This window comes from Balearica regulorum, chromosome 2 (assembly GCF_011004875.1).
Source record: "Balearica regulorum gibbericeps isolate bBalReg1 chromosome 2, bBalReg1.pri, whole genome shotgun sequence".
NCBI lineage: Eukaryota > Metazoa > Chordata > Aves > Gruiformes > Gruidae > Balearica > Balearica regulorum.
In genome coordinates this window covers 36,748,484-36,764,580 of record NC_046185.1, presented here as the reverse complement: position 1 = coordinate 36,764,580, position 16,097 = coordinate 36,748,484, and the positions used below count along the sequence as shown (strand labels likewise).

General features: G+C 39.7%; 1 protein-coding gene across 5 annotated transcripts in view; it reads right to left on the bottom strand.

The window, feature by feature from the left end:
• Positions 1 to 16,097, bottom strand: part of NCOA2 (nuclear receptor coactivator 2) — a 193,559-nt gene that overhangs the window by 12,435 nt on the left and 165,027 nt on the right. For all 5 annotated transcript variants that reach the window (XM_075743910.1, XM_075743909.1, XM_075743911.1 and 2 more), the window contains 9 exons: positions 15,558 to 15,767; positions 13,333 to 13,548; positions 12,555 to 12,684; positions 9,363 to 9,528; positions 7,128 to 7,406; positions 6,228 to 6,305; positions 5,478 to 5,712; positions 3,644 to 3,821; positions 1,131 to 1,329 (listed from right to left, as the gene is read on the bottom strand). In XM_075743910.1, coding sequence (XP_075600025.1) covers positions 1,131 to 1,329; positions 3,644 to 3,821; positions 5,478 to 5,712; positions 6,228 to 6,305; positions 7,128 to 7,406; positions 9,363 to 9,528; positions 12,555 to 12,684; positions 13,333 to 13,548; positions 15,558 to 15,767 — 1,691 coding nt within the window. The remainder of the gene's footprint in view (positions 1 to 1,130; positions 1,330 to 3,643; positions 3,822 to 5,477; positions 5,713 to 6,227; positions 6,306 to 7,127; positions 7,407 to 9,362; positions 9,529 to 12,554; positions 12,685 to 13,332; positions 13,549 to 15,557; positions 15,768 to 16,097) is intronic.

The following is a 16,097-nucleotide window of genomic DNA, read 5'->3' as shown; positions in this document are numbered from 1 at the left end:
ATATTAGGAAAAATTTCCTCACCAAAAGCATTATCAAGCATTGGAACAGGCTGCCCAGGGCAGTGGTTGAGTCACCATCCCTGGAGGTATTGAGAAGACGTGTAGCTGTAGCGCTTGGGGACATGGTTTAGTGGTGGACTTGGCAGATTTAGGTTTACAGTTGGACTCGATGATCTCAAGGATCTTTTCCAACCTAAATGATTCTATGATTATGGTCTCAGTAGAAAGGTTTACGATATTGTCCGCCATAGCAGGAGATGTTGTCTGAAGACACAAGAGGTACTTTCCTGCCAATATTTCTAAGAAAAGTCCATAATTTCAATTCTGTGTGTTGAACAAATGGGAGTTCAGCTCTAAAACAAACATATGAACCTCTTAATTAAGAGGACTTGTTTGTCAAATACTTATTAATGTACTGTGTGAGTTTAATTGCAGGTCAACAAACAAATGTTATTTTTCTTATTTCAGATAGCCTAAGTAGCAGTCTCAAATAAAAACGAGTGTGCAAACCGCCTCTCAGCAGAAAAGAACAGCTTACTTACCTATTCATTCAGCAATCTAGTTTATACACACCACATTACAAAAAGTGTGGATTTTGTGTTTGTGAAGGCACCAGATTGATTGTTCTTAAAGTTGACAGCCTATTGTCTGGTACTACAACCACAGTGGCAGTAGAAACATCTTCCACACACTGCCCACGCCAGCAGCTTTCACTCTTGTCTCTAGGAAATAGCTGCCTGCCATTCAGTCCTAGCCTCCACTACTGAGAAAATTAGCAAGGACACTGGTGACCTGCAACCACGCTATGGAAACTTACCTACTGAGAACAGGAGCTAGATCAGCACGCACTTTCTGTGGAAGTCCAAGACCAACTACATGTGCTAGCTACAGTGGTGCCAGGTCACAATGGAAAATTTAGATGCAAAAGGTGCTCTCCACCTCATCAGTCACCTTGGTTATCTGAGTGCAGAGCTAAAAACAAAGCCTTTTTAACATCATCATTTCTCAAGAAAACTAGTAAAAGAAACGTCATGGCTTACAGCAGTTACAGCCCAATGCAGCGGACTTGAACAACTACTGAAAGTCAAAGCAAATCCTCTAGCTGTCATCTCACGTCCTTAAATTCTCACCTGCTCAGGACCCATGGAGGACAACCCTGATGTAGGCACAGAGGTCGCTGAGGTCATGCTGATCTGCCCTGTCATCTGGTTCATGTTGTTCATACCACTTGTGTTGGTTGCCATGGATACACTGATGTTCATGTTATTATTGTACATGCTGGTGCTTGCTTGCTGCCCAAAATGTGGTGGGGACTGTTGTGAAAACATGCTACAGCAAGGAATGGAAAAAGCAATGTGTCAGACTTAGAATGCTGAAGCCACTAAGACACTACTCTCTTTTTAATATATCTTAAGCTAGAATTTGTATATACTGTTGTTTATTCCAACTTCAAAGGAAAAACTAGTTTTCAGCTATATTAATGTCTAAGGAATAGATTTTCAAAATTTAAGGCCCCATGTCTGTGCACAAAAATGCATGCCTTTGCGTGTGACACTATGGCAGAGTACAAATCTGTTATGTGTGTGCAATAACAGCCAATTAGCTGTCTAAATGGGCTTTGTATGTATTTTAAACATGTTTGGGAAAGTAATTTTTGGAGGGAAAAGAAAACACCTTTTTCCTCCTCCAGTGTTAGCACAGCACAAGATTGTTGAGCTGAAATTTGATCTGATCTAATAACCTGTCTTTTTGCAAAAGAGGCTATTTGCACATATGAATACCAGATTTGCACATACAATTATGGCAAGTGGGCTCACAAATATAGACATGCAATTGTGCAGAAAGTAATTTACTAAATCTTAGCATCAAGTTTTGAAAACATAGCACTGTAAGAAACAATGTAAAGTCTAAGACAGTTACCCTCTATGTTCCTTTAAAGCCATTTCAGAACAACTGAAGGAGGAGCAACTGCAGAAGATCTCATCCCAGATTTTATTCAAAGTCAAGTGCTTTCTGGGTAGTATATTCCTTCCCATTATGTTGAAAGTCATATGAGAGACTTTTTTTGTATTTCCTAAAACGCACTTCACTGTTTACGTGTCAATCTTTTCTACTCTTTGAGCATAATCCCACAGTCAATGAAGGATTTATTACTGACGATGTGTCTGTTTAGAGGATCTGCATTAGACTGAAATACTGTGGAAGGGCTACTGCGTGCTGGATGGCACACAGTAACCACCTCCGTATCAACGGCTGACTTTTACTTCCCTGTGAAGCACTGCTCCCACAGCTGAGGAAATCTTTCGGGGTTAACGCTCAACCTCGCACTTGGTACACCATGAGGCTACTGGTGTGCGCTGTGAGACGTGGTGGAAGGCAATGGCATTCTGGGCACAGGACCAGACTCGGAAAATCCCACCATTCTCTTCCTTCCAATTCCATGTCTTTTCAGGCCACCTAACCCCATTTTTAAGTTGTTATCTGGGTGGCTGAAACAGTACACTACAGATCATTGTGAATACTCAGTGGCTTGTGTAAACGCATCTGACATGTCTCCGCTGTAGAGGTGCAGTTTAGCAAGCCGACCATTAGTCTTACTGAGCTGCCCTGCTGCCGTTTCGGCAGAAGCCACGGCGGTGGTAGCTATGCCTCCTGCAGATGCTTTGGGAAGACAGTAAGGAAGAGGCATGGACAAGGATGGGGATCAGAGATAAATCAGTTGCTTTAAGAGGAACTTTACTTGGATCAGCCTCATCACAGAAATACTGTTTTTCTGAGTTTATTAAATCTTTGTCAACCAGTGGGAAAAAGACTTGTTTCTGGGCTGGGACAGTAAGAGCAGCGTGAGAACTTCAGGATGACAAAAGCACTGAGCTGGAGACAACCGTGTGCACCCCTGTGTCAAGCGATACAGGCTGCGCACCAACCTGATAGCTCCTCCTGCCCTCCACTGAAAAGCACGGACCATTGCCATCTGGAAGCTTGTTGCTGCCTGCCGATAGCGTTCAGCACCCAACCCATTCAATGTGGACAGACCGATTATTAGAGCTACACTGACTGGGGCATGGGCCTCAACTGAAATGGTGACTGCATGCATGAGGCATGCTACAATGCTCTCGGAGAATGACAGTTATATGCTGACCCGGGGTACGTGCAAGCACTAATGGATTGAACCTGGTTGCGCTCCAGCGTTTAAAGTGGGAGGTGATACCCAGTCACCGCAATTCCAGAGCAGCAGGGAATGCACAGGCTCCGGCTGGGCTGATCCAGCCGTGTGGAAAGCAGTGTGGGAGCACATGAAAATCGTATGCAGAAGAAATGCATCCACACAAACATTAGGGGCTGGAGCTCACTGTGCAGCAGAGGTGCTTCTTAAGGACACACAGTGTTTTATCAGTTATCACAGACAAAGCGATGCATTGTGTGGATGCAGGTCTTTTAGCTATGCACTCACTTTGCCTTCTATGAGGACAGAATTTAAACCAACTCTTCAAGCCAAATTGAAAAGAAATCTCTTTTAGGATAGATAGTTAACAACAAACAAACAAGCCAACAATTACATATAAACATCCCCATAAGTAAGTGTAGACTATATGTGACCCTATTACTCTGTGTGTTCATTTTGGTTTTGTCCTGGATTTACCTGTTTCCACCCATATTCCCTTGTGCCCACCCATTCATCTCCGTAGAGGACTGATAGGCAGGATTAGCCTGAGACTGCTGAATCATGGGGCTTTGAGTATGAGCCAGTCGTGGGGACATCAGTGGACTCTGAGGAGTGGTGGCCCCTGTGAAGCCTGGATCAGGCTGCTGACTAATACCTGAAGAAGAAAATGAGAAATTTAGCCACTGTACATTCAAAGTTAGAGCAAGCCAAGAGCTTATACGTGCAGACATGCCTTTACACAGTCCTACTTACGCCATGTGGAACCTATAACCTTGTGTCTTAACATGGGATCCAGATTAAAAGCAAGACATCATCAACTGATACTTATGTATAACCTTAAAAATATCATTTTGCATAAGTATGTCGGCTACCTGTGCGTCCTAATCACACAAGCGAACTCTCCTCTCAACAGACCAAAAGAACAACACTGGTAAGTGACTTTTTTTTTTCTTTTTTTTTCCAGAAACTGCATTCAAAACAACAAATAAAACATTTCGGTTTTGTTTATAAATGCATTTTGGTGAAAGTTATGCATGACCCGTGTACTGCATGGCACCATCTTTTAACATTTAGGCTATAATTTTCAACTTTTTCTAAAGTTCCTAGAACCTCAGTATCTCTATTTCTGTGTCCCTGCAAAAATATGCAATGACATTTTGTGCAAGCATTTAATGACTTTGTAAAATAAGAAAAAAAATCTAGATGCAAAGAAAACCTAATTTAAGCTGTAAAATGCCAATGTGTGCAGAAATTTTGTTTTAAACCAAGTCATTTTGGTCTTGTTTAGGTTCATCACGAACCTCAACAGAAACAAGCCACTCTTAATGCTGGCATAAGAATCAGGTGGTATGAAATCTACTCCTATATTCACTGTCTGCATGACTTAACATCTTACTGGTGTAAAGGAGAACAGATCAATAAGAGCATATCTCAAATTTAGAATTGGATGGACATAATTTGTTATATCAGCAGAACAGGCACATTACATATTATTTAATATAATTGTAATATAACTTATACAACACTTATAAATAAAGAAGCTGTATAACAATAATTGCATGGAGGTAACTGGCCCATGCACCCCCAGAACAAAGCAGTATACAGCTTTGTAAAGCACACAAACAAAGTGGGTTTAGCTATCATATTACACACAAGTTTAAGGACAGGAAAGGGAATACCTACTCTGAAAGAAATTTTTATTATTTAAACTCAATAGTTAGTCACTAATTTTACATTATAATGCACACATGAAGAATTATCTTTTTGGGGGAAGAATCTATCTGATACTTAAGCAAGTATCTCATTACCAAAACACAAAAAATCCCCACCACCAATATAAAACCGATTTAAAAGGATTATGTACAGCTTTGCTTCTGATGAAGCTTCTGGTCACCTTACGCTGTCTGACACCATCAATTCCTATCTTTTTCTTCATTTGCACTTTTTACTGTATATATTGTTGAGTTTAGTAAAAATTCAAAGTCCATCAAGCCAATACATACACGTATATGTGTTCCTGTGTGCATACACATTTGTATGTGTTGATATGTATAGATATACGCAAACACACTCATCACACTTCTGCTACTGCTCAAAGAAAGAGCAGTGCTCAGAGAGTAAGTGGTACTAGACCTAAGAAAGTGGAAGGTACCACGTTGCGTGAGGACTCCCAAGGGGTCTGAAGCTCCATGTTGCCCATCGTTCCCAGGGAGCCAAGGAAGGGGCTGGGGGAAGGGGCTGGGACCCAGCACTGCGGGGGACATGGGGAAGTAATGACTGCCAAAATGCACTGGGGGGGTGGAACCAGTACCGTAGTTTGGAGGAAACGGAAACTGCTGTGCATTCGCCTGCGGGATCCGTGGATTGCTCATGGTTGCTGGTATGCCACCGGTGGCCACCATGCTGGGGGTCATGCTCAAGCCCTGCCCTCGCATCATCAGCGTCCGCTGCTGCACCTGCTGCTGCTGCTGCATCTGCCGCTGCCGCAGGTGCTGGCTCAGGATCTCCCGCTGCCTCTGCGCCAGCATCTGCGCGTTGATAGGGCCCTGCAGGGAAAACCACCGCCACCTATCAATAACCTCTTCTAAGGCATCTCCACTGGAGTAATCTGGAAGATTCCAGCTCTTTTTTTTCCCCCACCACACAACTAACAATAATATTAAATTGGAAAAATAATCCTATTGATACTTCTGCTGGGAAAGACTTTCAACAGCGCAAGAGTCAGTAACTGAAATAACACCAGTGCTTAATGTTGCTGCAATTTGTAATTGCAAACAGAGTAGCTCATTAATAAAAAAAGCATCTTTAAGAAATGAGAAGCTTGGTTAAAAATGCAATTATATCATATCTCTAGTAAATAACGATCTATCCCATGTAAATATGGGAAAGACTCTCAGAAATAAAACAGTAAAATACTTCTTATAATACAGACTGCATTATTCATATTCAAGCTTTAGAATTTATTGTATGTATTTACCATATAGCATTACTACTGTGCTAATTTGGAGGAGAAAGAAGAAAACAAAGTGATTTTTTTTTTTAAAAGTACTATTTCTCTCACCTGCGTTGGCACTCCAGGTCTCAAAGACAGATTCATATTGGAGACACTGCTGATCTGATTTATCAGTGGCTGCCGATTCTAAAGAAAAAACCCCACCACCAAACCCAAGAGTTTTTAGAAGGAAAACAAGAAAAAGAAAATTTTACATACAGAGGTATATACATCAGTTAAGTTTGAGGACCTAGTTTTACATATTCAAGCAAGGACTAGTTTTCCGGTTCAAGTCCTATTATCATTCACAGAATCCCGTTTCTTAAGGGGATAATACATCATATAAATAACAACGCAGGCACTATGCTGTTTACCAAACACGCTGCCTTTACAGCTCCTGTTCTGTTTGAGTCTGGGACTGGCCTGTTGAGGTTTATTCTGAATTAGACCCTATCCTGATGTTTGAAGAAAGACACTTCCTCCTCCACTACAAAAACATTAATTATTTATTTGTAGCTCTGCAAACCTATATATTTAAACATGAAACAAGAAACAACAACTTAAAATGATCCTCAAAAGTAGGCCAAGGAAAAAAATAAAGGATGTTGGTAACAGGCAGCAATAAAAGAATTTAGATTGCTGGAAGAGTCAAGAGAACACAAACAGAAAAAGACTTATATAACAAGAAGCACCTCTGTAGCCTCGCTCAAACAGTTAGTGAAGCCTAGGCTTAAATACTAGGCACATTCTTGCACAGTATTATAGAAAGAAAAATGGAAAGATGCAAAAAAGATAAAAGAGAAGAATGCACAAGGTACTGTCTCGGCAAACTCATTATGGCTAGTGTTTTTAGTTTAGAAGTGGAATTAGACTATAATAAAACAGGGCACACAATTAAGACCTGGTCTGCTTGGAGCAAGCTGGCAGTCAGTAGGCGCCACGTGAAACCGGGCACAGAAGGGGACGTACCTGCTGCGCCTGGAGCCTGTGCTGCAGCTGGAGCCGCAGCTGGTTTGGCTGGTTCTGGACGATGCCGGCGGGCCGGAGGCCGGCCCGGGGCTGCATGCGTAGGGCTGTGTACCCCGGGCGCTGCCCCATGGGGTGGAAGCTTGGGTCCTGCATGGGCGCGTAGCTGCCCTGCGCCATCTGAGCCTGTGCCGCGTACTGCTGGGAGAACACCGGAGCCTTCTGCTCCATCAGGATGCTCGACTCCTGGCTGGGGAAGGTCTCTGGGTCGACAGCTTGGCTCTGCAGAAATACGTGAGCGATAGGAACAGTTGGCGGGACACGGCTTTTCACGGGATTATACGAGACTAATAGAGCTGCTCTGCAAAACCATCCTTCTGGGATGTGAATGTTTTTCAAAGCTACATAAATTTTCTTTACTTAAATACAAAATTTAAATATAAATAGAATTGTATTTTTGAGTGTCAAAACATATTCATGCAGACAAATTCCTCCTCTCCTCTCTTTTCTTTTTTTTAAAAAAAAACCAAAGACCCACAGTCTTTGTCATGTTCTTAACATAGCCATTGTATCATTGTATAACAAATAAAAACCTGAAATGACAAATGCTATATGAAAATCTGTAAATGAAGCGATGCCAGCATATATTTGCCATTGAATCCAAAATAAATTCAAAGATGTTACAAATGAGTAAGAATAAGAAAGTAGATTTTTATCACTATCGTTAAACAAAATAACGACTTCAAATAAAGATGCCTGAAACTATTACAAAAGCTAATGTGAACAGAGTGCCTAATTCTTTCAGGGCACTTTTGCATAAACTGATTAGCCATTAGTATAAAAAAGCTAACACAATTCTAAACTCCATTCTAGATACTCCCCTAATATTTGCTCTAGCCAGAATAATTTCATAGCTTATTCCACACTGACCTTGGAAATCAAGTTAATATAAATTGAAGTGCCCTTATGAAAGAGGAACTTTAAGCTCCTAGAAAATGTTTGATGGATATTTTAAGAACATGTTCTAAAATGCAACAGTTCTCAGTCTCCTCTGCAAAATTACTTAACTGTTTCCAGTGAGATATTAATTAAATTGAAAGATATTTACCACTTAGTTTGAAATAAAACATTATTCATATTTTTTTTTGGTGGTGGTATTCCAAAAGCTATGTCATATTGCATTAAAGTTTCACGCTGCAAAATTGAAGTTCATCGATAAACTGTCTCCAGCTTAACACCTCACTGAATTCTGTGTTGTACCAAATGGGCTTAGAGATAGTTTTCTCATGTCCGAAGCAGGATTTCATTGTTCCTATCTCGTATCTAAACTGCTGAGCTAGTTCAGAAGTTATGCTCAAGACGTTGACGAGTGCTGGGAAATGAAATAGGTATTCTAGGCTTGTCTGAGAATATGAAATCATTATAGAGACATGTACAGCTGGTTTTGGAAATACAATTTTGATGCAAGAAACATCAAGCGCTAACTTCCCCCTCCCCTCCTTTTTTTACCACACTTTTTGGCATCATATAAGACTGAAATGGACAAGAACCAACTGAAAACTAATAAAAAACAACTGTGGGGAAAAAAACAGATGAAAAAGAATAGAACAAATTCATGCTGCAAAGTTTAGGAAGCATGTTCATAATTTAGAAAAAAAATACAGTTTTAACCTCTTGGAATGAAATCAGCTGCTTCAAGTGAAACTTGTCCCTTACTACACATTAATTAATTAAGGGGAAAACTACTGGTGAAATTACATGTTACAGGTTTGCTCATGCAAAAGCTTGTTGCCCCCATCACACAAAGGTCTTGATCTTGCTCCTCTGGCTCCTAGGTCTTCATATTCTTTTTTCTTCTTTCCTATACCCTGTTGCTGGCCATGACCTTACCTTTCTCCCACACAGTCATTCCTCCGACCACCAGATAAGCAGAAGCCTGTTAATTTTTTGGGTTTGGTCAGGTTAGTTGCATGAAGCGAAGTGGCTCAGCGCAAGTCAGAAGCAGAAGAGCTAGACGAGCGCAGCAGGGGAGAGGAAGGAAGACTAAACCCAGGGCTGAAGAAAGCTTTTCAGGTGACCCTGAGCTGTTAGATGGACTCCCATCAAATATATATAACTCCATCCTAGCTTGCAAGAAGTGTTTTATAATCCTCTTTTTCACCACATGTTTTCCCTTCACCTTGACAACATATCCTTTAAACACAATACCTAATACATGCAATGCAATGTCCAATATACCTGGCTAACTAGTTCTGGTATTCCTAGAGCCCTGTCAATTTCTTCTAAACCATCAAAATTCCTCAATGCCATGTAAAGTTGATCCAGGAGAGCACCCTCATCGCTTGGTGACTCTGATGAAGGATGATTACACAAGAGATCATCTGGTGAGCTGCCAAACGGTTGTCTGTGAAAACATAAACACAGTGTTTGTAAACAGCTGCTGAAAAAACAAGAAATAGTATCAGAGGATTAGTACTCAAATTGAACTAACAAGTGGAGACAGAAATCATTTTCATCACCGCCAATTTTGTTTAGAAAACTACTCCAAATGAAAGTTATGTTCCCCAAAGAAACAGCTAAATAGCGTGATTACTGCCTGTCAAGACCATACAAGCACGGTGTATCCAACAAGTAAGCAAGCACACTAAAGGTATGCATGAATGCTGTTTTCATATTGCAGGATCAACAGAGGAGCACAGAAGTCAGCACAGAATATAGTCACTGAAAAGAAGACTAAATTTTTTTTTAACTAATTGTAACTTTGAATCTTATACTTTAGATTAAGTATGCTATCACAAGTAGAAAAAGAACCGATTTCCACACACACTCTTCTTAAGTGGCTTTCTATCAGACTAACCAAGCTGAAGAGGTCACAGAGGGGTCCACGGACTGTCTGAGCTCACACAACCCGAACCTCTGGAAGAACTGGCCAGAAGCATGAGGGAGCAGGGAGAAAAGGACATTCCTCTCTTTGTTCACAGGAAAACACTGCACTAGCTCAGCCCATCTTACGGAATTGCACACTTGGGTACCAGTTTACGCACTTGGTTATGTGCCTCAGAAGGTGACGTGGTTTAGCCAGGACAGAAGGGTGTCAGCAAGAATTTGGATACTGTCAGGCAGAGCGTGCTGGCTCTATAAATCCTGCCTACCTCACCCCTGAATTTGTATGCAAAGCACACTCACAATTACAAAGGCAGAATAAAGGTTTATTCCAAACCCAAAGGACAAAACTTACTGAAAAACAAACTAAATCTGAAATAACACCTTATCTGCAGCCAAATGACATACTTTTGCTTTGCAGTTCACACATGAGCCCTACTTCACGCACAATACTACAAGACTACAATAGAAAATATAAAAAGCAAAGCATTCTGCAAGCAAGGGCAGCTACTATATACACATCATGGGAGCATCTCATCCCAGATAATTACTCAGAGACAACAAAAGCTGTCACACATGGAGGGAGAAAACAGCACTGTATGTGAACCCTTTTTACATGTCTGTTTGGAAAAACAAAGAAACATGTTTGTGTATTTAGTTTCCATAATGAGATATATGGTTGCCATGGAAGTCTAATCTCTATGTCAAAGCTAAACAGAAGGGAAGAGCTGCATCGTCAGGCTATACACCTAAAAACCCAAAGGATTGCAAGCAGGAAAACTAACAAAAACATATTCTTTTTAATTAGATCCTGGACTGTAAAAAATAAAAATAAGGAGATATATATAACGTACCTTTAAAACATTGCAAAGTATTAATCAATCTCATCTATAGAGAAGTTTCTATAACTCTTACAGAAGAAATAATAAATCAGTAAAAGGGAAGAGCAGGAAAAAAAAATCCTTTGAATCAAATTACTTGCAAACTTTAAAGATGACTTATAAGAAGGGATCTATGATCTGGAAAAATAATCGATGGGGCTACCAAAAAATTCTCCCTCAAATTGTAAATGGGGATGAATACATACGGTAAGAAAAAGTTTAAAACATTGTCAAATTCTGTATCTTAAACAATGACAATTACTTTGGTTTTCCTCCATTTCTTTTATATAATACAATCATAATGTTCAATTTTTCTCTAAAAGAATTATTTTTACTAACAATTTAACTTTTATCAAATTTAATACCATGATAATCAGATTATAAAAATACAAATCCCAGGGATTAATAAAATAAGAAATGGCAGCACCAAACAATTCATTATCTCTGGGTGTAAATGATCAAAATATGATTACTTTCAGATGCAATGCAATGGGAATTCTTCCCACCATCTTCAGCTGCAAGGAAATTATGAGAAATGCAAAGGTAACAAAATGGAGGAATTATCTGCCTGGCTTGCTGACCAAACATGGTCCTGTATTTTATTTTATGGTATCATTTTTATAGTGAACAATTAAGTTGTGCAAACAGTGCATTTGGCACATGGACACCTTAACTGGGGGAGAATTAGGAAACACCTTGAAAAGCATGAAAAAGTTAGAAAAGTTAACAGAAAAAATTCCACACTTAAATTTACGGATATTTTCGAACATCCTTTCATAATGAAAATTAAGAGAATGTAGTCAGAAGATCAATCTTTCTTCAAACACACTTCCAACTTCTTTCTTTTCATTTTCTTTTCAGCACTCCTCCCATTTACTACTGAAAAATATCCTAACTCATGCAATTCAAACTATTTCAACATTTCTCCATTATCTGTCTATTTGGTATCACTTAGACAGTGTGTGTGTGTGTGTATATATATATAGTTTCTCTAACTTAAGCGGCAAACTCTTCTGGGAAGACATGTCTTTTTTAAAAAAAAGTGTAAATTGCTTTTCATAGTTACAGCATTATTTAATAGACTTAATAATGAACAACGTTAATATATTACGTTAATAACTTGTCATCAAACTGTGGTTCTGGATACCCGAGAAGGAGCTAACTTGAGTGAAGAGGCAGCCTCCGTTTCACTGGATCTTTCCTTCCTCACCTTTTACAGAATTGAGGTCAGTTAAAAACCCCAAACAAAACAAATTAATGATGTCCTGCACTACTTAAAACACTATCCCGTTGCAGGAAAAGACAGCTATGTTGTAACTACAAAGGCTCTGGCATTTTTCCACATTTAGTGTTAAGTATAATTGTTAACAATAAAACCAGCAAAACCAGACAGAATCACACCCATATTAATGCTTGAGAGGTGAAAATGGTGCAACTACCCAAAGCACTGGCAGAATCCACAATAATATAGAACTTCCAATTCTTCCAACACATTAAATGCCAAAGAGGGCATTTATAAGTAGTACTGGAACATATATGCATTACACAAGTATAAAATACTACAAGCATTAAATTGATATACATTTGGTGAGTATTTTACGTAGGGCTTTGTTTCCATGAGGCATAAAAAAATATAGGCATGTTTTGATGCACCGGTAAGACTCACCTGCTCTGACTACCAAAAGTTGCCTGATCGATAGGCAAGATGCTGTCTGGCCATGGTGCAGTCTGATTTGGAGGCGCCTGCTGTTGGCTATACTGAGGTCCTCCTATGTTCATCTCCAATTCGGATGGCCCTAATCAAGGAAAAATAACCACACAATTTTGTGAAAAGAATCTAGTTTCATGTTCCTTCTTTCCATTGGATTATCTATGTTACAGTAAAAGCAAACAAAAAACATAAAGACTTCAGTAACACTACGCTTAAAATCATGATCTTTTTGTTAAAAATTGCTTTCAAAATTTGAGAAAATAACATGAGAACTCACAAATGGTTCAAAACCACGAAACAGCAGATACAACGCCACAGATGCAAAAAATTAGTAAGATAAGCATAAAATAAAAGACAGTATACAGAATCAATATAATAATGTACTTGCTTTAAAAGTGACCAAGAACAGTGATAATGTTCCCAGCATTTCCTCCTAAAATCCCCCTCAGTTTATAGTAAACAAGAGCAACTTCATATCCTCTTTCTTTGGCCACACCACTGTGGAGCCAGAGAGTAGCAGGAATTGTTCACATCAATACACGCACTAGAAGTTAGTGTTCTACCCACCTTCCTCCCCACTTCCACAGGCAACTTTCACTGTGGAATACTGTTGTCATCAAATCTATGATTGAAGTGAGTCTTTTTTTTTCTCTTTGTTTTTTTTTGTTCCTGCTTCATCTTTGACAATCCAGTGTATGCCAGAAAGCACAACTCCACAGCCGCCCTGACTTACCCATATTCATGACCTGAGATGGAAGCATCTGCCTTGGGCCAGGCTGGTTGCTGGGTCTCAAGGGGATGCTGGCCGTGGGGTTGCGGATCATGCCTGCTTGCACCGGCCTGTTCATGGCACTAGCTGTGGGCGCGCAGGTCACCCTCACAGCAGAAGCCTGGCTTCCCCAATCTCCAGATGTCATGGCAGGCCGAGGGGCATTGCCACTGATCATTCCTGCACGAAAGCCAAACAGACTTAGGTGCCAGCACATGATTCAGAACAGCTTTAGCATTACAAATGCTTGACGAGCTACATTTTTAGCGATGAAAATGCAGTAGTTTCACTCAAAGCACACTGTACCACAACTGCCCGTCCAGATGCGCAAAGCTACAGAATCATGCCTTACGCTACTTAGTCAAGGGACTGGAGATTATTATACATTTTACATGAGGAAGATCCTTTTATCATTTCCGAAACGCTGTTCAGAGTAAGTGTTCCCACATGTAGTCTGCAACAGGTGCCGAGGGTGTGTGGATAGCCCTAACTTCCTTCCTCAGGAAATGAATCACGTTTGCTGATGTGTGTGTCAGTGCTTTACTTTCCAAGTGCTAAGTGAGAATGCAGATTTGAGTAACGTGTTATCACTACACATGCTTACAAATTAGAAGGATTCAATTCAAATTCGCGTTCTGCAAACATCTTTACGCGAGTCCTTTCATTCGGAACCTTGAGCCTTCTTAGCTTCAAGGCTCACCCAGATAATCTCGAACCAATATACGGTGCAGGGAAATTACTCACAGGAACTTTCCGATAGATGCTGAAGTTCATTACCGTTATTTTAGGGGAAGTCCTCCTACATCTACTGTAAACAACTGATACAGTTTATTTACACTTGGAATATATAGAGTACTACACTCTGACAGTAGTCAAAAAAACCCAACCAAACCCCAACACAAAAAAACCCCAAACCCAAAGATGTGCATTCCTAGTATTTATACATTTCAATTTTATATAGTCAAGACAGCAGATAAAACACTGATTTCAGATTGGACTCCAGCTGTACTTTGCAACATCCTAAAATGAATACTAAAAGCCACACAAACAATTATTACTTGCCAGTTCAATTATTTGGTGATATATAACCAAGGAGAAAACCCCCTCTGAAGAGGGTCATTGCTTCAGCTGCTGTAGAAAATTTGCTTCATTTGTTACATCCTCAGGTTTGCTCTATTTGTGTATATATTGTATCAGCTGACATATGTGGTGTGCTAGAGCAAATGGCAGGAACAAAGATAATACTCTCTAACTTGTATACATAAGATGAATAACATCCTCTAATATGTATACAGAACATGAAAGTAATAGGACACTTGAAAGACTACAAGTTGACCTCTAAACTGCTTAAATAGGATATTTCAGCGTCTGGCAGCATGTCTTTTGTAATACTGATGCAAACTAAATATAAAATTTTGACAGTGAATAGCCAGCTGAAAGGTCTTACAATACCCATTTAGTTACTCAGAGTTCTTAGTGGCTGTTGCTCACTTGGACAGTCTCAGACTATGTGCTAGTTGAAGTAAGTCGATCAGCCAGACTTTTCTTGTGAAATCCCCTATGGTATCTTTGTACAGTATTAAGGAAACATGAAGAAATAAATTCACCACAGATCAGGTGTAATCCATGACAGGAGGTAATACCACTGCAACATCTGGTGGTTCCCCAAAAGTTTATGTTTCAGAAAATTATGAAAACATTATCATTTCTTTAATTTAAAATAAGAACTATGGCTAATAAATAAAGGACAACTGAGGGCAAAATCAAGGTCTGTAGAGATACACATCGTAAGGACAACAGTATTGCCTACAATTTTGTTTTGAAAGAACCACCTCTACAGACAAGTGGTTCATTTATTTGCTTTACTGAGGCAGAAAGACTGGATTTTTACCTAAGTCTCAGCTGAATCTGGAACACTGATATAAACACACTCTAAATGCCAATACACTGTGTTCATCTAGCAGTTTTCAGGTAGGTGAAAAGTAGTGCTGAAAGAGCAGGACTAAAAATACGCAGAAACAGAAATTAAAAATAAATACCAATACATAGCAGCCCATGAAACACGATTTTTCCCCAGACATTTTGGAAAGTACGTATAATAACCTGCCCTTGTAATAACTCCAACATTAAGTTACACATGCAATAGTCTGTTACTCAAGCGTATTTTCAAAAATGGAAAGCCATCTTACCTGTGCTACTGTTGCCTAAAGTTCCTTGACTTCCTATCATCCCTTCGTTCCTGCCCATCAGTCCTGGCTGAGGTATCACTGAATAGGGGCTACTTGCTCTTATGGGTGGGAAAGTTCCTGCACCTGTTGGATTCTGCAGTGTGATGTCAAGTGGTAAATTCTGGTTTGGTAATAACCTGCCCAGTTGCCCTGCTCGTGGGTTATTAAAAGCTAGAAAGGAGGAGTAAAGAGAAAAGCAAAGTTACAAGAATGGAAACTTTACTTGTTTAAAAAAAAAAAAAGAACCCAAACACACTTTAAGCTCTTGGGCTGAGCTATTTAATGCTGCACAATTTACCCACTCCATATCTGTCTGAGACACATCCCTTCTTGACATTTTTATGTAAATTTCAAAATGGAACATTCTGACACTAAACCAGATATGACTTATATTTTTAAAACCTTAAATGATGCAATTTAACTTACAGAAGAGCCACTACAGCAAAATATACCACTATGTGATATGCATACTACTGCCAATTAATCTCATACCTAGTAGGA